General features: G+C 33.9%; 1 protein-coding gene across 33 annotated transcripts in view; it reads left to right on the plus strand.

Annotated features, from left to right (window-relative positions):
* Positions 1–25918, plus strand: part of LOC145279894 (DISP complex protein LRCH3-like) — a 338958-nt gene that overhangs the window by 165611 nt on the left and 147429 nt on the right. For all 33 annotated transcript variants that reach the window (XM_080131416.1, XM_080131423.1, XM_080131410.1 and 30 more), the window contains exons 5-7: positions 12460–12596; positions 13473–13597; positions 14338–14452. In XM_080131416.1, the coding sequence (XP_079987542.1) occupies positions 12460–12596; positions 13473–13597; positions 14338–14452 (377 nt within the window). The remainder of the gene's footprint in view (positions 1–12459; positions 12597–13472; positions 13598–14337; positions 14453–25918) is intronic.

Genomic DNA, 25918 nt, shown 5'->3' on the forward strand with positions numbered 1-25918 from the left:
ATTGTAAAGTTCAACTTACAGTTTTAATTTTCTTTCTCTTATAATAAGCTCTACTCTCTATTGCATATTTATTTATTTATTTTTTTACAAGGTAGTCACCACTTATTAAGCCCAGTAGCCACTCGGGGATAAGGGTTATTGTGTGTACAGTATGTTAGTTTTGGAGATCTGATAAAGTGTCTTACTTAAGGAGGTGGTTCATCAGGAATTTGCTCACATTGGACTTGAAGGCATCCAGATTGTTGTCGGGTGGGAAACAGGCAACCGGAACAGAGTTCCACAGGTGTGCACTTCTAAGAAAGAAGCTTTGTTCATGGAATCTACGTTTTGATTTTGGCACAGATAAGGAGTGGGGAAAAGTTTTGACAATGGTTTCAGCTAGGCGGGTGTTTATCGTGAAAGATTAGCGAGGGGGGGGGACCAAAGATGGAAACTTCAGTCTGAAGTTAAATGCAAAATGTCTAGAATCCCCCCCCCTTTAGGATTAATGCTTTACTCTCTCTATAAATATAAACGAAAAAATCCCTCCCACCATAACCCATTCTCCCACTTCCGCTATAGCAGCAAAACTCGAATGACAAGTGTCAGTAAGTGAAAAACTTTCCAACGTAATAGAGATGCCTTTTTGGCAAAGAATCTCTGAACACGTGGAAACTCCGGACCGGTATCTTTAAATTTATTTCAATGCTAAATTGTCATAATTTCTTTGTTTGAAGTGTCTCTTGGGAAGAAAAAAAAAATGAACACTCTTAAATGGAAATTACAGTATTGAGCTTTTTTATTCGGTTGGGATTAAATTATCTATGTATAAATACTGTTATTTATATTGGTTTGAAGTTAACATTGCTTATATCAGGTAAACACTACATCCTTTTGATTTCATTCTAACGCCGTTTATTGTATTTTTTAGTTTTCACTTTTCTCATTTTCGCTCCTTCGCACTTTTACTTCAACACCTGAAGATGATTTGTGGATGAATCGAAAGCGCTCGTGACAGCAACAACTATGGAATTATATTAATATTTTTCATTTTGATACAAAAAAGATTATACAGAAAATCGAAAAATTAAAAAAAAAGAATCATAAAGCAAAGTGTCTCCGTTGCATTTAATATTTGCTTGAATATATATATATATAAAACTTATATATTTTAAACAATAAAATATTTTGTATGCTTTTTTACCATTTCATAAGAGATAGGATAAAAATCATAAAATAAAATTTCCATTAATTGTATTTTATAAAGTTAAAAGTATTTTGTAGACACCTTGTTATATTTGTTTTATTATGACTAAAGTTTTTTTTTGTGTGTGGCAAATGGTGCCACTCATCGGTCAAATATAACTGTTATAACCAAACATATCTGTATGATAAATCCAATGTGGATCTTGTTCCAATTGAACAAACATAGATGAAAAGGTTAAATACAAAACTTCTGTCTTGCTTTCTTTATCTCAAACAGTTTTTTCTTCCCTGAGATCATCAACTCGATGATGGTTGTTTTAATTAATCAGTAGAAGCCCTAAATAAAGTAATTTGACCAAGTAGTTGAGGCTATGAGTCAATTAGTGCATTGCTGTTGTCACTTACTGAGAGTTAACCGTTCAAACTAATGTCTGTAATTGTTGAACTTCTTGAAAATAAAATTGATTAAATTGCCATCTCACTGTAACTACTCTGCAGTATTATGACTGTTATAAATGACCACTCATGGCACATTGATTCAGTATTCATTATGTTATTAAATATATAATTCCTTAACCGTGACATTGGTTGATAAGCTTGTTTTTACAAGAAAGTATTTAAAAATGGATAACACAAAGAATGGATGATAACGTTTGGCAACTATTGAGAAAGTAAAACTAATTTTTTGACATCCATTTTCAAATATATTTGATTCCTGATAATCTCTATTTAATTTCTTTCCTCTCTTATTTTTAATTATTTACATCATTCACCTTCTTCCTACTGTTTCTCTTATCATTTGCTTTTTTTTTTCATCACTAGTGGGGGTACCCGGCGTTGCCCGGGTGTTTGGAGGTGTAAAGGAAAAAAAGTTTTGGTAGGTAGGTAGGCTCGAACCCGAACCCTTGAGGTTAATAGGCTGAGGACTTACTGCCACACTACGATGGCAGAGAAGTGAGAATGTGTGAAATAAAATCATTAAAGTGATGTGACAAGTGTCTGTTTGATGAGGTCAAACATCCTGCCACAGGGAATGAAATGCATTTAACGTTTATATACGCCCAGGCACAGCGGCGAAATTCCGCACTTAATTTAAACTGTGGGATAGTTCTTTTGGATTTGTTTTTTACCCAACTTTGTCTGGTTTTGTTTCCCAACGTATTGGGGAAAACTAGCTCCCCTTTATTAGGCAAGTGTCCAGGAAAGCAATTGTCTGATATGAAGGTGAAAATAGACATTGACCAAACGTCCGTTGCTTTCTGGACGTTCCCGGCCCGTAGCCAAGAACTCTTTAGTTTCACATCAGTTTTGCTTTTATACGAAAAAGTGGAATCAGCACAAAAGGGGCCCAAATAGCAAGAATCTTGTAAAATTCAATGTAAATAAGTCTAGCCGCGACGCGCATTCGCAAATCCTAGATATTATTATCTAGGGGATATATAAAGTGTTCTAAGACATAACCCCCCCCCCCACACCTCGAGAAGCCCGTCAAAAAAAAAAAAAGCCTTTGTTGGACATACAAAAAAACGCACACGTCCATTTTGCAGATGTGAAATATTCATGTAGTGCGCACATTGACAAGAAAGTCAGGTCATTAGAGTTTTAGATGACAACTTTTTTGCTTTGTTTTATTTGGGATACCTCCAATTTGAATTTGTCATTACAAGATTAATCTTTAAATAAAAATTTCTTTAAAATCAAAGCTGTATTAAATGTATATTAGCAAATCCCATGGAAATTCGTTTTTTTTTTATCTATATCATTTAATGTTAATGATAATATTTCTCTAGAATGATTAAATCCCTATCAATGTTCAGAAAAAATTTCTCTTCAGTAGAAATTATTGTCAGCTAAATACTCACTAAATAAATAAAACTAATTGAGTTCATTTTTAAACCAATAAATATACTTACTGTAAAAATAATTGGTCACTATATAAGCGAAATGTCACTTTTTCATTTATTCATTTAAAATTGTAACATTTAAACCCATATTAAAATAAAACCTAGTTTTTATATGTTTGCACACAAAACAGATGCTTCTAAAACTATTTCTGTTGACTAACTGAATTGTATTTTGGAACAATACTTTAATCTTTTGTAATTGGATGATCTCATTTTTTATGAGTGTGGAAGGTGATATTGTATGTACAAATTTGAAAAAAATGCATATTTATATTATTTCTTTATCCATAAGAGTGTTCCTGTATAGTTTCATTCAATATATGAAACAATCAGGACTTGCTAACTGGTGTTGCCTGGTGGAAGCATGCCCCCTCTCTTCCCGTAGAAAAATTGGAAGTATGGTTGTTGCCCAGCAACCATCCTCCTCCTCATGTTAAGAAACGTTTTCAGAATAGACACCCCCAACCTCCTCTTGTTAAGAATGGCTTTTGGTCTGGTCACCGGCAACATTCCCATGTTAGGAATGGCTTTGGGAATGGTCATCCCATTTTAGTAGTGTGGTTGACTCAAAATATTTGCCACAAATTTAACTTGGATAGTCGCTGTCAAGAGCTCCATGCACAAATACTATAAACCAAGAAATAAGTTAAGAGGTGGCAGTGTTGGTCGGATATAGATCTGATCCTCACCCGTGCTTAACAATTTGGGGGCCAGTGATATAAAGTGCATAATGCAGGCTTTATACGTGGAAAACTACTTGTATCCAGCAAATATAAATCAGATATTCTTAATCAGCATTGCGGAAAACCTATAAAAGTCATCATTTAAAAGGAAAGTATGTAGGTGGGTCTAAGGTAAAAATTTCCTAACTAAAAAAATGCTCTATGATCAACCCCCCCCCCCTTATAAAAACAGTAAAGTACTGTTGTTGTTGTCGCCCAACCCCAAGGTCCTCAAGGTAATAATGGCTTTCAGAACACATCCTCCAACCTCCTCTGGTTCTCCACAATATCCCCATATTAAGAACGGTTCTCAGAATAGACACCCCATCTTGTGAGTGGGACGAGATTCATTCAAACTTTCATGTAGGAGGTTGAAACCAAACATTAAAATAAAAGTTTGTCTTGTTTACTAAGATTTGTTCATTTAGTCATAATTTTGGATGCTAAAAACATAAAAAACGTAAAGTTTGTCTTGTTTACTGATTCATTCTTTTAGTCATTCAATAATTTTGGACAGTAAAACTGTTAACCCCACATAAAAAAAGAAATGAATAATACAGTAAATGGAGATTATATATTTTGTCTTTTTAAGTATTATTGAAAGTTTTCTATTTGGTTACAATGTAATTTAGCTAAATATAGGACGGTAAAACCTGGTATGATGTAACGAAATCTGCGATGTAATTGTTTAAATATAAGAATCTGTATCTCCCCCCCCCCCCCCCAAGTAAACCCACCAAAACAAATGAAGGTTTTTCGTTTGTATTAATACCAAAAAAAACAAACAAAAAAAAACAAATAAAAAGCGTACAAAAAGAAGACAAAAACAAATGTAACAGTTTTAATCAGAAATCGAAAGTTTTATAAAAAAAAAACACGTGTGAGCGAACAGAAAGAAAAATACAAGAAATCTGTAGTATATTGTATGTGGTGCTAATTATTGTTGAATATTTTCTAGTTGGTTAAAATGTAATTGGGGTAAATATGGGACGCTAAAACCAGATATGATGTATAGAAAGCTGCGACGTAATTGTTTTAGTTCTAACAATTACGTTGCAGCCTTCTATACATCATATCCGGTTTTAGCGTCCTATATTTACCTCAATTACATTTAAACCAACTAAATAATGGTAATAATAAAACAACTAAATAACGGTAATGGAAAAAGGCATGTGTAACTTTACAGGCATAACGTTTGTAGAAGTATCCGGTCCTGTTTAGGAGAGTGGGAGGACTTTTCAGTTAGAGGGGGAAATATGAACTACTTTGTCTTTAGGTCTTGACAATCATGATGATGTCGCTCCTAGGAAATAAGATGAGATTTTATTATATCTAATAAATGTATATGTAATGGCGTTCATAAGTTACATACGATGGTGGGTAAAAGTTTAGACGTAATAAATTCAGATGTGGCATCTGTCATTGCAAAGAGTTCAAAATAGACTTTGTAGCCTTTTCTGCCCTTTTCTCTTCCTGCAATCTTTTCATCCCTTTTCTCTTCCTGCAATCTTTTCTTCCCTTTTCTCTTCCTGCAATCTTTTCTTCCCTTTTCTCTTCCTGCAATCTTTTCTTCCCTTTTCTCTTCCTGCAATCTTTTCTTCCCTTTTCTCTTCCTGCAATCTTTTCTTCCCTTTTCTCTTCCTGCAATCTCTTTCTCACAGAAGAAACATAAGCCTGTCTCTGCTTTATCATTATTTTCATGGCAAGTGCTCATCTGAGTTCCAATCTATGGTCCCCCCTGGCCTGACTTTTACGAAAGATACTCGTCTAGCTGAAACCACTATCAATAATTTCCCGCACTCTTTATCTGTGCCTAAACCTAAACGTAGATTCCATGAATAAAGCTTCTCTCTTGGAACTGCATGCCTGTGGAATTCTGCTCTGTTTTCCTGCTTTCCAGCTGACTACAACAGGGTTGCGAAGTTGGATGGTAAAATTCTAACTCCTAGTATTCTTTTATGTGGACTGATTTCCACAATCAAGGCCATTCAAGAAATATTAAGATATTTTAGCTGCTTTCATCAGAGTACTTATGCAGATTAAGGATGGTGCTATCATCGTAGATACCGAAAGATGTTAAAACACTGAGCCAATGAAATCGCAGCTGCCAATGTTATTTAAGAAAACGTTTATTTGTTATCGTTGGTTTATTATAAAGAAAATTAGATTTTATTTAAACAAAAAAAAAAAAAAATATAAAGAAGAAAAAAAAACTCATTTAAAAAAAAAAATTTTTTTTTTTTCTTTTTGCTATTAATTATTTAAAAAATAAATATTTATTCATGAAACTTCCTTTACAATCAGTGTTTTCTTTTCTTAATTTTATTTTTAAAAAGTTTTGTAAAATTTGTCCAATATTCATTCATTGTATTTTCTTAATAAAAAGAATGTTTTTATTTTTCAATTAATTTTTCATTGAATTATCTTCATAATAACAGAAGTATTTTTTTAATTAAAAAAAAATCACAGAACTTTTGTTTTCATGTCTTCTGGCATTTTATAAGCAACACCAGACATCATAATGTTTAGCGCTAGACAAGGTGCACACTGCTACTTATTTTGACATTCATAGTCTTTAAATCAGTAATAAGTACATTTCTCCTACGTCCATCAAAATAAAACTTATATAACTGGATTCACAATAAAATTTACTTTAAAATGGTATTTTAATATTTTTATTGTGATTTGTAATGTATTTGAAAAATTTGCTATTTAAGTTCAATTATTAACGACGAAACATGCCAGTATAGCATGCTGGCTGGCGGTAGATCACTTTTTGCAAATCAGCAGTCGGGGTATGTTTGCATAAATACCTGAAGTGGAAGTTGCATCCGTCAACGACATTCCTAGTTGTTTTAGTTAATCAGGGAAAAGAATTGTCTTTGCTACGGAATTTGAACACAACACGTGTGTCTTTCCAGTCAAAAGTTAGAATATCTCAAAGTGGAGGCTTTGTAGTACAAAGGTAAGTAAAGCTAGAAACTGTGTTCAAACGCTATCTAATAGCGAACATATTAATTTCTTTTGTCCTAAAATTTTAATTGGATAAAAACTTTTTTATGCACGCATCGATAGAAATAGTGACAAATGGATATAACATCAGAATTTTTGTGTGTCGTGATGCGCACAAAAAATCTCCTGTAAACAAAACGTTTGTCAACTGGCTTATGAACATAAAATATTCATTTTTTTTTTTTTTGTTATTTAGAAAACATTTTTGTGTTTTATGAGTTCTTGACTGTTAACTATTCTGAACTGTTGACTGTAAAACAGCCCTCCCCCAACTTCTGAAATGCTTATTACATACCTAATGTGCTTCAACAAGTCATATCTTTTTTATTTATGGGTCAATTTTTAAAAGAATTACATTGCTAGAAAGAGAATAGAATAAGCAGTCTAATGATGTTATTTATATTTATTTATTTTTCTTTTATGCGTTCAATGTTTTTATGCTCTAAGTTAAAAATGAAAAAAAAAAAAAACTGTAAAAAATGACGACAGCAAAAAGGGAGACTGTTTTTTTTAATGTTTACATTTCATACGTTACGTTTGGATACACTTTTTTTTATTTTTATTTTTTTATTTATTTATTTTTTTTTTTTTAATTACATTTTCACCCCAAACAAGGCAAATTGCCACTTTGGTGTAGGGGGCTACTATCAGGGGCAACAACTACTGGGGTACTATGTAGGGATTTGGGCAGCAAGATGTCGGTTCACGTTACACTTGAACTTCTGCACGTCAGTACTGTTGGGGAAGCAGGGACCTGGAATGGAATTCCAGAGTCTAGCGGTTCTGGAGAAGAAACTATTGGAGTAAAAAGATCTTTTCCATCTAAGGATCTCTACAGTGTGGGGGTGGGATTTAGCAGCCTGTCGGGTTTGTCGAGGGTGCTCACGTCGTGGGGGCACAAGTGATTGCAGTTCGTCAGAGCATTCACCACTAAAATACTTGTAGAAAAGGCAGAGGGATGCAACATTTTGTCGATGGGACAGAGGCTGAAGCTTAGATGCCAGTTCAGGGCCTATCAGGTTTGCGACTCTCTTTTGAACCTTGTCAAGGAGTGAGAGACTAGTAGCAGATGCACCAGCCCAGATGTGACAGCAATACTCCATACATGGGCGAATGGTGGCCTTAAAGAGGTACAGGATACTTTCGGGTGTTAGTAGTTGTCTAGCACGGTAGAGAGAGCCCACCTTTCTTGCAGCGGCCCTGGCAATGCCTTCAATGTAATTGTTCCAACTCATGTTTCCTGTGAACGTTAGGCCAAGCAGTTTGAAAGATGTACACATGTGTGGGGTCAAATTTGATTGGATATGGCTGAAATTTTACAGGCTATATAAGCATAAAAGTTCATCTCTACTGGACTTTGATTTATATTTTTACGACCACAGGAAGCAAAGTTACAACTGAGCAAAGTTGACGAAGAATATTTCAGAATCGATAAGATAAATCGGTATATTTCAGCCATTTTCATATAGATAATAGTTTCAGAATTATTTTCATGTATAATATGTAAATATTTGATAATTATTAATTGTGCGCAAAATTTCTTTCAAATGTCATCTTTTATAGTAGTTAAAATCTGCTTAACAGGGAAAAACGGCTCGCTATGCACTAATACGTTGACCAGCGCTGAGCTGTCTACAGTCAGCATATTAACGAGTTTGTAAATTTCTTAAAAATAGAAAACTATTTTTTCTGCTTTCAAGACGAAAGCAGAAAAATCAGTTTCATTTTTTATTCTGAGTTTGTCAATTTTAAAAAATTAAAAAATCATTTTCATGCTTTTCAAATTTGATTTCCAAGCAATACTAATTTGTTGTTTTTTTTAACGCTTTTAGTAAACATGTAAGCAGTTTGAAATTTGGTTCAGAACTTGGATATTGATTGTAGAAAGTGTGGGTAGTTACAAATGCGCGCAACCACTAAATGATTAATATGGCAAAGAACAAAACATAAATATTTATGACATAGTGATATTTCTAGGTAATATCAAATTGTCTTCAATCTGTAAATCATTTCTCTTGTGACAGTCAAGGACAAACAGTATGTAGATGAGTAATAACACAGAGGGAGTGAGAGGGAAAGCCAATCTTAGCAGCTTGAGTTCTGGGTATAGTAGATTGCTATTATAGTAAACCTTGGGGGTTTACTATGTTCATATCAATTCTATCTTGTCATTCTCCCTTGGCTTACATACTGACACTTGTTTTTTTTTGTCTCTCAACTTACTGAAATCTTCCTTCCTATAATTTTTGTCTGCTTTTCTATACTGTTGTGACCTATGAAATCAGATCTATTAAGTTCAAATTATTTTGACTCTATTGTAATCATTTATGCACTAATACACAAATTTTATCCTGGATGAAATAACAAACAGTAACCAATTAATTGGTGAGTCGTTTACAATAGTTTTTTTTTTTTTAAAATTAAATGAGACAAGACAGATTGATATGAAGGAAAACAACCAGCCTGTTTGTATGTTTGGACATGATGGTATAAGTTTGCCAATTGATTTTGTCATTAAAAAATTTTTTTAATAAAATTATTGATCTGTATGAATTGTTTTGTTTATTGCATCATTTTGCTTTATCTGTGCATATGGAAAAACATGTTCACAGCTGAGAGAAGATTTACTGAAAGTTCAAATGGAGTTGCTTAAAATTAATTAGTCTTCATGATAATAGAACGTTTCATTGTTGAGAGTTCTGTTTTGTCTATGTCAGTTAAAAAGTCGGTCATATTTAATACATTTTCATTTCAAGACATTTTCACGACCTATATTTAATTACTGTAACTTTATTTTCATGATTAAAAATAAATGGATACAAATTTTTACTTATTACTTTTGGTATATTTATAATGCTTTCGATTCCATTTTAATCCTTATGAACGTTTTGTTGATTTCTTTCCATTTTCAGAATAATAGCATTTCAAGGTCCTAACATATAAATCAACAATTAAGGTTATGGAGTTGTTGAGATCTCGGACAATTAAAGAGTAACTGGAGTTTGAGCAATTAAGGGGACACTGGTATGGAAGGTGTCAGTATATTAGTTTAATTTGCAACTTACATGGTTCTAGTTTATTCTTAGATATAAACTACTTAAGGTTTTTCTAAGCAGTTTTAACACTTATTGGAAGGGGGTAAAAAGTCATATTTTGACCAATAATGTATTCACAAAATAGATGTGTTGCCAAATACAGCTCATTGAAGAAGCCACTCTGAGTGTTTAGCATGGATTTCAGGTGGAATTTGATCCTGGGTGTCCTTTGAAATGTACCTGTATATTAGTTTGAAACTGGCAATCCGCTTGTTCTTGGGTTTGCAGTAGGATTGGCACTTTTCTAAACTGTCCCACAATACATTTGCAATCAGGTGAGTTTGGGGGGAGGCTAATGTTGTGACTGAACTCGGACAGTCACTTCTTGAGGTGTCATATCAGAGTACTGCTGCCACATATATGGCCTTCATACTCGTTGTTTTAAAAGTCAATATAGCCATCTAAATTGAGACTGAGTTCCTTTGTAGTTGTGGAGTAATATAATATGGCCTTAGCTGCTCTCCCCCACTCCCATTATCACAGTTTGAGAGGAATTAGTTTTCATAACTTGCAGGATTTTGTGCAAACTGTGCCTGAGAAGAACAAGAGAATCCTTGATTTGACTGGGTGTTTCATTTTTCTCTTGGGTCTTGCTGGTAAATAGTTAGCTCTTATTACTCTTTCTCTGAAGAGTAACAAAGATCTTAATTCAACACTTTGTTCATAGTCAACCTTCTGGGGCTCATCTCGCTTGGCAAGGTGTGGATCTTGTTTTGATTGGATCTTATTACATTTTGTTTTTGTACAGAAGTGATCAGATGCATAGACACCTATTTCATGAAAATAATTTTATTACTAGTGACATAAAGACAGTCATAAATCTACCTTGAATTACAATATTGAAAGTTTTTATGTTAAATTTACAGTTTCTTTCAAATTAAGCTTAAATTATCTGTAAAATGTATAAAAGTAACTAACATTCTGGTAAAATATCTCGCTATTCAAAGACAGGCTTTTGAATTTCTCACTTACACAAATAACCTTTATTTAATAGCGTTTTAAAAAATAAAAAAATAAATATGCAAAACAATTTTAAATTTGTTTAAATTTACAATGAATTCATTTAATTATAAATAATATTAAATCATTCTTTCAAAAAATATGGACTAAATAAGATTATTTTTTAAAGTTTTCAAACTTTTGAAGTATTTTTTTCTTTTCAAACTTTTGAAGTATTTTTTTCTTTTCAAACTTTTGAAGTATTTTTTTCTTTTCAAACTTTTGAAGTATTTTTTTCTTTTCAAACTTTTGAAGTATTTTTTTCTTTTCAAACTTTTGAAGTATTTTTTTCTTTTCAAACTTTTGAAGTATTTTTTTCTTTTCAAACTTTTGAAGTATTTTTTTCTTTTCAAACTTTTGAAGTATTTTTTTCTTTTCAAACTTTTGAAGTATTTTTTTCTTTTCAAACTTTTGAAGTATTTTTTCTTTTCAAACTTTTGAAGTATTTTTTTCTTTTCAAACTTTTGAAGTATTTTTTTCTTTTCAAACTTTTGAAGTATTTTTTTCTTTTCAAACTTTTGAAGTATTTTTTTTTTTCCAAACTTTTGAAGTATTTTTTTTTTTCCAAACTTTTGAAGTATTTTTTTTTTTCCAAACTTTTGAAGTATTTTTTTTTTCCAAACTTTTGAAGTATTTTTTTTTTCCAAACTTTTGAAGTATTTTTTTTTTCCAAACTTTTGAAGTATTTTTTTTTTCCAAACTTTTGAAGTATTTTTTTTTTCCAAACTTTTGAAGTATTTTTTTTTTCAAACTTTTGAAGTATTTTTTTTTCCAAACTTTTGAAGTATTTTTTTTTCCAAACTTTTGAAGTATTTTTTTTCCAAACTTTTGAAGTATTTTTTTTTCCAAACTTTTGAAAAGTATTTTTTTTTTCCAAACTTTTGAAGTATTTTTTTTTTCTAAACTTTTGAAGTATTTTTTTTTTTTCTAAACTTTTGAAGTATTTTTTTTTTTCTAAACTTTTGAAGTATTTTTTTTTTTTCTAAACTTTTGAAGTATTTTTTTTTTTCTAAACTTTTGAAGTATTTTTTTTCCAAACTTTTGAAGTATTTTTTTTTTCCAAACTTTTGAAGTATTTTTTTTTTTCAAACTTTTGAAGTATTTTTTTTTTTTCAAACTTTTGAAGTATTTTTTTTTTTTCAAACTTTTGAAGTATTTTTTTTTTTTCAAACTTTTGAAGTATTTTTTTTTTTCAAACTTTTGAAGTATTTTTTTTTTTCCAAACTTTTGAAGTATTTTTTTTTTTCCAAACTTTTGAAGTATTTTTTTTTTTTCCAAACTTTTGAAGTATTTTTTTTTTTTCCAAACTTTTGAAGTATTTTTTTTTTTTCCAAACTTTTGAAGTATTTTTTTTTTCCAAACTTTTGAAGTATTTTTTTTTTTTTCCAAACTTTTGAAGTATTTTATTTATTATATTCAGTTTCAACATGTTTTTAATAATAAATATTTTCTTTTTTTTATCAAACTAAAATGAGTATTTTGTATATCCTTGTGATCATGTTTGTTTAATTTAATTTCAACATTTGGAAATTTGGCTTTCAGAAATTTCAAAATTGAATCTTCGAAGGATAGATTTTTCAGCCAACAAAATATCTTCAATACCAATTGTTTTTCGATCAATGCAGACATTAGAAGAATTGATTTTAGACCATAACCCATTAGTAACTCCTCCTGCTCATGTAAGTATAATCATTTCTGTTTGATCTTTATTGATTATTGAACACATCTTAAATGCTTATATCAATATTTATTCCAAATTACACAAAAGAAATAAAAAAATTTTTTTATCAATTTTTTTTTTTTTTTTTCTAAACTATTCTTAGTATTAAAAATATAACCAAGTTGAGACCAAAAGTGTTGTCATTTCATTGTTTAACATTTCTTTTGTCATTGGAAATTGTTTTTTATTTCTACTACTCAATCGCTCATGTAACTTGTAATTTTGAATGTTTTTAAAAATAGACTTTGTTAGAAAACTCAACTCTATATTGAATTAAAGTTTGTACAAGCAATGAGGATCAGTTCTAAATTAGTCATTTATATTCGTTTTATTCATAAGTAAATAATGAGTTTGAACATCAGAGATATACTTGAAAGATGCTCATTTTTGTAATTTTTGTTTTTAAAACATTTAAATTTTTAAGAGCTGACAATTGTATTTTCAGATCTTTTAAAAATAGTATCTAAACAACGCCGTTTCATTAATTTTCAACATAAATTTTTTATTGTATCATTCATATATAATTGAAAAATACACATTTTGTAATGTAAAAACGAGATGAGTAAGAGTAACGGTTTTGAAAATGTAGTGCACCAATTATTTAAATAAGAACCTACATCTTCAGAGAATCGGCATCCAAAATTTTATTTAATGAAAAAGATATAAAAGTTTTAACCCCTACTTACTAAAAAGGACCTTGAAAGAAGAAAAAATGTTTTAAAAAAAAATTATCGGGAACTGTTGACTGACATTAAGGCAAGTGTTTTGTTACTGATAAAAAATACTAAATTTAAATAAACTATTTGAGCATTTTTACTTTCAAATTTTTTGGCAGGTTTGTACAAAGGGCAAAGCACACATTATGAAGTATCTTCAAAGAGAAGCTGACAGAAACAATGCTCTCCTTTGTGAAACAGATTTGAAATGGAACAGTAGGAAGTCTTTCCCTCAACCTGTTGTGTAAGTTATTCTTTTTAATATTCATTTTGATTTGTCTACTCGTAATATTTGAATATTTTCATTTGGAAGAAATGATTTTCATATCAGGCCTAGATGTGTCTATACTTCCTCCAAAATATATTTTTGTTATTAACTTTACAAATATATATGTGTATGGCAAAATATTGTCTGAATACTCTGATTATTGTGTCTTGTTTAAATGTAGGCTAATCGTCAGATTGTTCACACCTTAACAACAACCATTTTCTGACTGCTTTTTGAAGGAGTCAAATTTTGATTCTCTCTACAAATTTCCAGCTTACACAACTGGCTTTTGGACCCCCCCCTCCATTGCATATGATGTAACTATAATTAATTTTAAGGTAATTTTGTCCAATCTTTATGAAATTATTAGATGTAAATGGCTTCTAAAACTTGAGCTTTCAAATTCCTTTAAATTTGGAGGGTCATTAAAGTAATCTCTTTCAACTATTAAAGAAAAAAAGATTACGATTTGCTTCTGAAGAAATTGAAATGCATTCTGGTGACTGTAATTTCATATATTGTAAATAGGATTTAAAATTTAATTTTATTTTATGCTATTTTATTTTTGATTTAAATATTTGCATAGTAGTAAATAATATAATAATAAAAAGCATTCAATATGTAATTCAATAACAAAAACATTTGTATGAAGTTGTTTCATAATTTGATTAATATAGAGATTATTTACTAATATTTTCACGTTTGAATTTTTTAAGGTCTGGTGAGGAGTTTAGAAATTTATCTCCAGAAATGCGCTGGAAACGTCACACGGTGAGCAGTGATTCAGGCTACATTGATGGCAGTGATAAGAGCAGTTGGTCTTTACCTGAGGTAAATACTCATACAGCATGGTGTGTTTGTGTTCTTTCTGGTGCCTTCTGTGTTGACAACGTGCAAACTTGGGATGGACGTAGACACCCTTACTGTTTGTGATGTCTTGCATGAGCTTCAGCAAAATGACCAGCACTTTAAATTATTAAAGGAAATTAAAAATACAATAAATTTCTATTGTCAACAGCTTATGGTAATCCTACCAATTTATCAATCGAGGTTATATTGATATAGGGCCTGTCAGCCATGCAACAATGGTTTGTGATTATGGGAGAAGATATATCTCAATAACTAAGGTTTTTAACAGGGGATTAGTAATATATCTAGTAATTTCTTAATACTTATTAGGAAACATGTTACCTTTCTTTGTTTGTACAGGTGTACTCATAAAAATAAATCAATGATTATAAAAGGTAATTAATTATGAGCTATTACTAGCAAATGGTTTGCTAAATATTTTATCAGTAATTGTTAGCAATATATTAATACACTAAAGTAATTTCATGTTCATAACAGTCTCCATCCACTTTTTAAATAAGATTGATTGATCATAAAAAAGATGTAGTGCAAGAAAATAAAATTTAAAAAATTTTATTTGATGTTGTATGGAATGTGAAATATGCTTTCTTGTCCTTCGACCTAAAATTCATGTGTAATGTCTGTTCTTTCTAAAGATGATACAATAATATTGTACGGTATGTGTTCATGCTGGATGTCCATAGAATAGAAATGTCCCAAACTCATTCAGAGGTTTTCATTATAAACCTCTATCACGAGATATATTCTGAAACTACATTAGAGAAAGATACTGCTATAGAATTTCCACATGTTCTACTAGTTCAGTATTATTTTAGATATCCAGATGTCCACCTCCAGTCATGACTACCAGGCCTCATTTTAGTATCACCTTGATTTGCTGACTAGTCTTATTTTTTATTTTAAAAAAAAATTGCATTTGTTTTAGTTTCATTGCCTTCTATTGTTAAATAGTTGAAGCATCTTTCTATGCAGCTTATAAATCTCACAAATGACCTATTTTTATACTACTTTACTGAATAGAATAATTTCAGTATTATTATTACTAGCAGGACATTCTAGGGGTCCCTGGTTGTAAAATATACTTTAATATAACATTTAATTTATGCAGATTTTATATTTATTATTATAGAACCAATTCTTTATTGATTATTATATCGTACCCAATATACAATAGTGATTTCAAAAATTAAAAAAAAAAATGACTAGGATGTCATCAGCTAGAATGAAAATTACATTTAGCTCTCCTGCGTTCTTTGCTACTATCTCAGTTCAGATGGCATGCATATCAAAGCTTTATAAATTAACTGACTTAAACATATAAATGTACATTTGCGCCTGAGTAAAAGAGCACATTAAGTTGGCTTATGCCTGTCAAGTTCTAACTTTTCAATTTTGACCTTCTAGCAGCTATTTTTACCAGGTAAAAATCAAATCGAATTTGTTCCACAAGTCTGAATTCTATGTGTATCAAGTTTCAAGTTTGTAAACCAAAAATTGACAGTAGTTTGGTAGAAACCGTTCCACACATACGTACACACAAGCTCTTCTATATATACAATGGCAAGCAATCTACAAAAGATTAATGCAAGAAACAGTAAACGTAGTCACTAGTTTTGTCTTCTCTGCGCCAGCCTCTCGAACCAAAGGTTCTCAAGTCCTTTGCCATCTTTACTCAAGGCACGCCTCCATGCTCGTCTCTCTTCAGCTAACTCCTCCCACACATTCACATCGATGCCAAGAATGGTCAGGTCCTGTTTGGCCACGTCTTTAAAGCGCAGCACCGAGCGACTGTGGCTTCTTGTTTCATTACCAGTTCACTGTAGAGGATATCCTTAGGGAGACGGCCATCAGGCATTCTGTGCAGGTGTCCAAGCCATCTCGATGGTCGGATCTGAAACAAGGAGTGGCTGTCGCATGTCTTAGCACCTCTTCGTTGGTGATTCTATCCCACCAATTGATGCCCATGATACGTCGCAAGCATCGGAGATGGTAGACGTTCAGTCTTTTTTTTGTGACAAGCATACGTGGTCCAAGTCTCTGCTCCATACAGTAGGGTACTCAGAACACAGCATTCGTAGATGCAGCATTTTGTGCGAGAAGTGAGGTATTTATTGAACCATGTAGTCGGTTGAAAGTAGGCGCTTGTCTACCTATGCTTGCTTGTAGCTCCTGTTCAATGGATACTCCCTTGTTGATGTTGGATCCAAGATACGCAAAGGTCTTGACAGTCTCTAGTTCGTGGCCATTGATGGTGATTGGTGATGCGTCACCCTGGTGCATCACAACTATCTTCTTCACACTGATTACCAGTGCGAACTTCGCAGAAGCAGCGCTCAATTTGTCAAGCAACCGCTGGAATCCAATTGCGGAGTGTGAGACCAATGCAGCATCGTCTGCAAACAGCAGCTCAAGTATTAGGACTCTTCAAATCTTGGTTTTGGCACGTAGGCAAGCCAAGTTAAAAAGTTCTCCGTCAGAGCAAGTATGAAGGAACATACTGTCTTTATCCTCGTGATTTCCAAAAACGTGGTGCAGAAGAACCGAGATGAAGATGCCAAACAGTATCGGAGCCAACACACTATCTTGCTTGACTCCCACGTACACGGGGAAGTTGTCAGATATGTCACCCTCGAAGAAGACTGCGGCTGTCATGTTGTCATGAAGCGATCTTGTCAAACTAAGAAGAGTTGGTGGACAGCCCAACTTTTGTAGGATGTCAAAAGCTTTCATGAGGTCCACAAATACGATATGGAGAGGTCTACGTTATTCTCTTCATTTTTCCTGGATTTGACGCACTGAAAATATCATGTCTGTGGTTGAGTGCCTGGTGCAGAAGCTGCATTGCGATTCTGGATAAACGCGGTTTGCAATCTGCTGGAGCCTTGCAAGGAGCACTCTGGCAAAGACTTTGCCAGTGACACTGAGTAAAGATATCCCACGGTAGTTATTGCAATCTTCTTTGTCTCCTTTCTTGAATAAAGTGACAATTTTAGCATCTTTCATAGCTGTTGGAAATTTCCCGTTGCCGCAACTGGTGCAGAGGAGGTCGTACAAGTGCTGGAGCAGGAACTTATCGCACGTGAGCAGGTCTGCTGGAATCTCGTCAATACCTGGGGCCTTCCCTACATTCGTGTGTTGGAGAGCTTCTTTGAGTTCTGACATAGTTGGAATGTTGTCCAGTTCGACTAGAGTATCAAAGTTTGGAAGTGGAATTTAAAGCTGTGACTGTGATGTTGCGTGGTTCGCCATATAGTACAGAGTAGTACTCCACCCAGCGTTGCGTTCAAGCTGCTTCATACGATCAGTGATGAGTTTCCCTGTAGTAGATTTTAAAGGGCAAACTTTCTTTGCGCTCGGTCCAGTTGCCTTGCGGAGTCCACGGTACATCTCACATAGTTTACTGCAGTCAGCAGCAGTCTGGATATCGCCGCAAAGGTTTTTCAGTAGTTGTTTGCACAGTGCCGAGCAGCTTTCTGGAATTGACTGCGAGCCTCTTTCAGCTTGGACAGGGTGCTGTGTGTCGGCCTGCTCGCATAGTTCTTGTGAGCATCGTTTTTGGACAGTAGTAGAGGTTCTAAGATTTCTGCATTCTCAGCCATCCAGTCTTCGCAAGGCGGCTACTTGGTTCCAAAGGATGTGACTGCAGCGTAATGCATCACAGTTTGCAGGATTTCCCAGGATTTATCCAGGTTCACTGCTTCCCCTGGTGCAGAATCTCTCAGCTTATTTTCGAGTGCAGTGCGAAACGCATTGATGTTGTCGTTCTTCATTGCAGCCGTGTTGAGACTATGATGTGGTGCAGCTTTCTTTTTCGGGAGATCGAGTTGTGTCAGCACGAGTGAGTGGTCGGTATCACCATCGATGGAGTAGTAGGTTCTTGACCGTTTGACAGAACCGATGTCTTTTTTTCTACACAATGCAAGATCCAATTGGTGCCAATGTTTGGAATGAGGGTGTCTCCCAGAGACATGTGACACATTTTCTGTTTGAATCAGGTGTTTGCAATACAGAGTCCCTACTACAGAGCTCCAGAGTTCTTTGACCATTTTCATTTATTTTACCAGCACCTAAGTGACCAATGATGTCAGGCCAGGCAGCATGGTTTGCACCGATTCTGGCGTTGAAGTCTCCGAGTACTAGGAGGTGATTGCTGGCTGGGATTCTGCTCAGTATTTCGTTGAGACAGTCGTAGAATTCATCTTTCACATGATATTTGCTAGGCAGTGTTGGCGCAATTGATCTTCAGTGTCATAATTCTCTCTGAAATGCTGACCAGAGTGTCAACTACATGTTCTCTGAGTAATTTGTTTGTCATTGCGAAACCTACTCCATGGATGCGATGTTCCTCTTCTGCTTTGCCAGTCCAGAAGAAAGTGTAGTTTTGTTCCGAGATGGAGCCAGTTCCAGCCAATCTGGTCTCCTGTAGAGTGACAATCTCAACAGACGTCTTGGCAAGTTCACGGTCGAGTAATGTGGTCTTACGAGGCAGACCTTGTGCATGAAGGTTGAGTTCCGGGTCATGCGTATAACCTGGGTACAGTGTACGACTGTTCCAACTTCCAAGTCTGAAAGTAGTCTTTGAATTGTGATTTGTAGCAGGTGAATGATTTTATGTCCATGATTGCTTGATCACCCCATCGAAGCAGCAGACGTGACAGGGTAACACCTTACTGACCAGGGGCTGCCTGGTTTGAGGCGGGCGGTAGCCACCCACTGAGGCTAAATAGCCCCTCCCACCGTTGCAGAGGATCTGAAGCGCCTGGTTGCGATGCCAATTTGACCAGACTTTTAACTCGTAACTATCCTCCACCATTGTGAGAGCCTGGGCAAAGAAACTCGTGCATTGTCCCAGCGGCACATGTGGAACTTGACCAGAGCTGGTAGAGCCCAAGGAAAGACACAGTCGATATGTTGGCTCATAAGAAGCTCATCCGCCCTTTGATAGGTCTTGTTTTTGGTCCTACTGAGTGTCCCCACACCCTCCTCACCCAAGTTACCCCAGGCGGGGGAGCCGGTGTAGTCGCCGACGACTCGAACATGAAGCAGCTAACACTGGGTTACATGGTACCGATGGAAGTCTAAGACTCAGCTGTGGAAATCTAAGATTCAGCTGACAGACTTTATATATATATATATATATATATATATATATATATATATATATATATATATAGAGAGAGAGAGATATTAAGTTTTACTTGTTCGAGGGCATATTTATAAAACTGAAACACTCTTTAATTAAGGCAAAACTTAAAAATACTTGCAAACAACCAAAATATTTAACTATAGTGAAAACTATTGAGAAATAGACCTTACAAGATTAAGTTAGAAATTCTTAGTGTAGATGTAAAAGTGATTAAAATTTGCATATTTTCTTTTGTCTGTAGAATTGTTTTATAATTTGAGAGTAGTTTAAGTTTAATTAAAGTTAAACCACTTTGAAGTTAATCTTCTCTAGAAACTTAAAAGTTTTCAATATAGTCATCCACACACAGCTGTATTGTCGTTTCATGACTGCAGATAAATAATATACAAATTAAAAGAAACAAAACTTGTAGATGTTATTTTTTCATTTTATCATCTGCACACTAATTCTTTTGGTTACAATATAAAATGACTGGTTGACATGTATTGACTGATTCAAATTGGGTTTTCTTTACTAGAAGTGCTTGATTTCTATTTTGTATTGCTTATGGTTAATCCAAGCTTCTGACTTTCAATTTTGATCTTTTAATAAACAAGCCAATGCATTTCTGCTTAGTTTTTTTTATAGCTTACTCTATTTTATACATGTTTGTGCAATGTATAGCTTCGATATGGTATTTTTAATTGGCTTAAAGCTTTTTTATTTTTAGTAAAGAAAAAAATATCCAAAAAAATACTTAGTATAATTTTTAAGCTTTAATCATATTTTTTTCATATATTTTCTATATTGAACTGAAAATTTATATATTAATTAAAAAAAAAAATCTGAAACTTTGGTTCACCCATTGCGTTCAAAGTAGATTCTTTGAATCAGAAAAAAGATGATTTTACAAAGACAATTATATTAAAATAAAAATAAATGAATAAAGACAATTTAAAGTTAGTTTTTGATCCCTATTTCTCCTACCCCCTCCTCTCCAGATGTTAATTAGTATTACCACTTGTGATGATATTTCCTTTGTTCCTTAGAAAACAATGTATTAAGTTTTATAATTTCTTTTATTACGTTTATATGCAGTGAAAGTGAATGATGGAAAGAAAAGTGATAGACACCATATTAAATAAGAGACAAGATGATAATAGAGGATGTGAGTTATAGACAGAAACTTAGTCGTTTGTTGAATTAAATGCGAATTATGGTGAATTAGAAAAATTAAATTTTGGAAATTTTGAGATGAGGATTATTTGGACTACGATTCTCATCTTGGTTATTTTCACAATGTCTTGGCGTAAGTAACTGCTGATCTTTAAGTGCATATTTTTTAACTTTGGAATCTTTGTTGAGGTCTAAAATCTATGAGATTTTGAACTGAACCCTTTATTTAATTCACATGTTCTCATTTGAGATATCAGTCAGTTCTAAATGACAGTTTCTGGAGGTTGAATGTTGATTCCTCATTACATGCAATATCATCTAAGAATAACATAAAAAAATCAAATTAACACTTCTACCCAGTCATGGTTGGTGGAATGAGAACAATCATTGTCGTGGATTAAATAAGTTTAATTCAAAGTCCAGTATATTCGTCTTCAACAAAAGATTCTTCAGTTTGAAAAAAACATACCTGAAGATGTTGCTGAAAGGTTGTGGAAATAACAAACAAGATAAAAATAAGTTTGAATAATCTAAAGAATAGACGGAAGTAAAATATTGTTTTTTAAGCATAACTTAATCACAGAACTAAAGAAGTCTAAATTTTGCAGCATGTCTCATTGCTTTATTATTTATTATTGTATTAAAGTTGAGTGAATCAATGTTTGTTTCCTAAAAGTTTTTTTTTCTTATATAAAAAATATGCAATATGTATTTAAATCCCCGAAATGGTGTTTCATGGTAAACAATTGATGATCCCTTTAAGAACATTGGTACTTTTGTTTGTTGATGCAAGTAAAATGATTCAACGATGCAGGAAATTGACTTACTGACAAAATAATTTTCCAACAAAGGACTTTAAAAAAAAAAAAAATCGTTTTAAAGGTTTAAATTAAACTTCCAAGAATGATGTTAAATTGTCCACACATGCTTCTAGAAATATTTCTAGGTTATGAGGGTGTTTTCAAGCATAAAAATGTTTTTTTTTTATATTTGAGCACTCCTCTGCTTTTGATCACAAAAAAGTAGTGAAATAAAAATGAAAGCCATTGAAAAAAACTGGAAATTTGTATTTTGGCTGTGTTCATTTTTTGCAACAATGTTCAAAAGAGTTCACGTGAATTATTTTTATTGTTTGTGCAAAGAAGAATGTTGTATTTAAAATTTTTTTATTTTTTAAAATTTGCAGTGCGTTAGTGTTCATTTCAACTGGCATAAAAACAGACACAATTGATTTCAATATGTATAATAAATGTTTAAAAACTGAAACAAATGTGTTGAATGGTAAAAATAATATAGTAATTGTTCTCATAATAGGTGAAACAAAAATAATAGTAAATAAATATAGTAAAGTAATAAATGGTGATGGTTATAATAATATTGCTAATAATAATAATAAGTATTTTAACCAGTCTCATAGTAAAACCTACACATAAATTGATGTGTACACCATTCTAACATATACACACATATATAAAGAAATAAAAAATACTATTTCCATTATTCTCATCACATGCGTATATATGTACATTTGATGTTGCAATGTCTTATCACATGAATGCCACTCCCTCAGTCACTAAAAGTCCATGAGCTTGAAGATGACTTTTTTAGTCCTGCCAGCGAATTCACACGCTCAAGCAGACATGACACTGAAGACAGTCATTGGTATACATACGTGTATATATACATACACTTATATATATCTATGAACATAAACACATATATACACATACATATTTTTGCATTTATACACATATATACATATATATATATATGATGATTGCTGCATCTTTCCAGATGATCTCAGATGACTCTGCACTCCCACCACAGATTTGCATATCTTGAAGCAGATGTGACATACAAATTGAGCAATTTCCACTGAGTTGACTTCCTCTGGAGGGTGAAGGTCACATGTCTTCCCAAACTAGCAGTAGACGTGCAAACTTTGCATGTTAAACAGATCGTTTGGTTTGGACTAAAACTCGTTTGGTTTGGACTGGTGCAAAGTTGACCTGAACAGGAGTTTTGTGCGATTTAAGGTGGTTGACATAGCCAGCTTTTGAAAAAGCACTCGTTCACAAGTGTCACATTTTCAGCTCTGTGTGTCATCAATTAAACCTTTGCGAAGCTCTCGCTTCAGATTGCTGTGGGCCTGCTTTCTTTTCTCTAGAGCATCACAACTTTCACGTATAAGCTTTCGCCGCTTCAGCCTTTGCAGAGTAAGTTCTTCCCATGTGTCGATGTTGATTTGTAAATTATTTTTTGTAGAGTCCCCGAACCGCTTCTTAGGCTTGTGTTGAGGGCGCTTGCCATTTTCCAGCTTCCCATAAAAAATTTGTTTTGGCAGCCTACAATCTTTCATTCGAACCAAGTGGCCCACCCAACGCATGTGAGATCTGATTACAAGGGTCTCAACACTAGAGCAACATGCTCTCACAAGGACTTCAGTATAGGATACTTGTGCTTGCCACTTGATATTTAAGATACGTCTCGAGCATTTTTGGTGAACTCGTACAAGCCATTTAATGTGCCTTTGATGCAATGTCCATGTCTCCAATGAATACAACAGTGTGGTCAGCACACAGGTCTTGTAAACACAGATCTTAGTCCTGTCTGTGATGCCACGATCAGACCACATTCTATTCTCCAACCTTCCAAAAGCTACAGATGCCTTCTGAATTTGTCTGCGGATTTCAGTGTCGAGATAGCCATCCCTCGATAGAGAACTACCAAGGTAGACAAATGAATCAATTACTGCCATTCTAGCGCCTTAGACCATGATGTTCGACTCCACGTATGACTGGCCCAGTGCAGGAGTGAACATCACCTTTGTTTTAGACACTGATCCTCAGACCAAAGGCAGTGCAGGAGTCAGCAAAGCTATTCATTATATGCTGCATATCAGTCTCAGTGTGTGACAAAAAAACAGCATCGTCTGCATACAGTAACTCCTCGACTAAGACATGATGCCGCTTGGGTCTGGCATTAAACCTTCTAACATAAAAATACGACCTGTTCAAAACTTTAACATGACACCCTTATCACAATCCCGAAACGCATGAGTAAGTAGAGCAGCAAAATATATAGAGAAAAGAGTAGAGGCAGAAATATCACCCTGTTTGACACCATTGTCAACTGGGATTTCATCAGACAATTTTCCGTTAAACGAGACTCGAGCTTTCATGTCCCTGTGCAGTTCCTTGAATATTCTAATAAAGGTTAGAGGACACCCTACTTTCTCTAAGATCAACCAGAGAGCATCCCTGTTGATGGTGTCAAATAGTTTGGTTAGATCCACAAACACTTGATACAACTGTATCTGTTGTTCAATGCATTTCTCCTGGACTTGCCGGGCTGAAAAAATCATATCCATAGTTCCTCTGCTAGACCTAAAGCCACTTTGTGATTCTGGAATAGCATTAGGATAAACATCCTCCAGTAACCTGTTTAATAGAAGTTGTGCGAGAACTTTCCCAGCAGCTTCCAAAAGCGTGATCCTACGTTAGTGGTCACAAACATTCTTCTGTCCCTTTCCTTTAAACAGAGGACCCAAGACATCACCAATCCAATCCTGTGGAACAGGAGCACCTTCCCAGATTTCCTCAACAAAACCAAGGATAGCATTAGCAATATTCACACCTCCAATCTTAAGAAGTTCCACCGGAACACCATCCAAACCAGGTGCCTTGCCACCGCTGACTTGTGCAATAGCCAACTGCACCTCAACCAGACTGGCCAAATGATCCATTCTGAATATGATATAACATTGTGGTAGGCTATCAATTGCATCAGCATCTACTGCTGAGGGATTGTGAAACACATCAGTAAAGTGCTCTTGCCATTTTTTTAAGATATTTTCTGGATCCTTAATGGTAACAGAACCATCTTTCGACATCAGGGGAGATATTGAAGAGGTAGGAGGACCAAATACTTGGCGCAGGAGTCCATAAAATTCCTTCAAATTTTTTGTGACAAATACCTTTTGGATCTACTTCGTTATATTCACCCACCATTGGTTTTTCATTTTTCTTAGCTCATGTTGCAATGTGGCTTTGACTTCTTTGTATTGTCGCAAATTAGTTGTATGATCAGAATTATATTCACGAAGTAAAGATTCATAAATTGTCTGTTTATTCATCAGCAACTGATTAATTTCAAGATTGTTATTGTCAAACCAGTCCTTGTTCTTATCCCTCTTTAAGCCAAGAACTTCAACACCAGCAAAATAAACCTGAGTCTTGAAATTCACCTATGTACCATCAAATGCAAGATTATCAAGCTTTTCCGCCATACTCTTTTGAACTTTAGGTAACTTTAACTTGGCAACATCAATACAGTTAGGCACCTTAACACCGCTATGACAAATTTATGGATTCGTAGATTAAACTTTCCTCTCACCAACTTGTGATGGGTGTCACATTCAGCACTGCGCATGACACAAACAGTATATGCATCTCGAAGGTCGTGTTTTTGAGGTATGATGAAGTCAATTAGGTGATCATGATTTGAACGTGGGTGTATCCAAGTAGCTTTGTGCTTCAGTTTACGGCGAAAAAAAGTGTTACTGATAGCAAAATTTAATTCTGAACACAGCTCTAGTAGCTTAAGGCCATTAGCATTCATGGTACTGATATCATAGCGGCCAAGAGCACTTCAGGTCTCATAGTCTTTCCCAACACGGGCATTGAAATCACCAAGAATAACAAGTTTTTCATTAATTGGTTTAGATGCAACAATAGAGTGCAGAGACTCATAGAAACACAAGATGTCATTTTCATTCGCTTGAAGGGTTGGTGCATAGACCGAAAGAATAGTGATGAATCTGTTGTGTGAGAGAGGAACACGAAGTTTCATGATGCAGTCACATATACTGGAAAGAATTTCAATAGTATCAACCAAGGATGTTTTAATTGCAAAACCGACTCCGCCATTTCTACGGATACCCTCCGGTTTACCAATCCAGAAGAGTGTAGCCTGATGATACTTCTGTCATTTGATCTTCCTAAGAGACGGGTCTCTGATAGAGCAGCAATATCTATATCAAGTCTCCATAGCTCTGCAGTGACAACCACTGTCCTGCGCTCTGGGCGTTTGATGACCCTTTATCAAGAAGAGTGCGTACATTCCAA

The sequence above is a fragment of the Euprymna scolopes genome, chromosome 7, assembly GCF_053919585.1.
Source record: "Euprymna scolopes isolate OS-2025 chromosome 7, ASM5391958v1, whole genome shotgun sequence".
Classification (NCBI taxonomy): Eukaryota; Metazoa; Mollusca; class Cephalopoda; order Sepiida; family Sepiolidae; genus Euprymna; species Euprymna scolopes.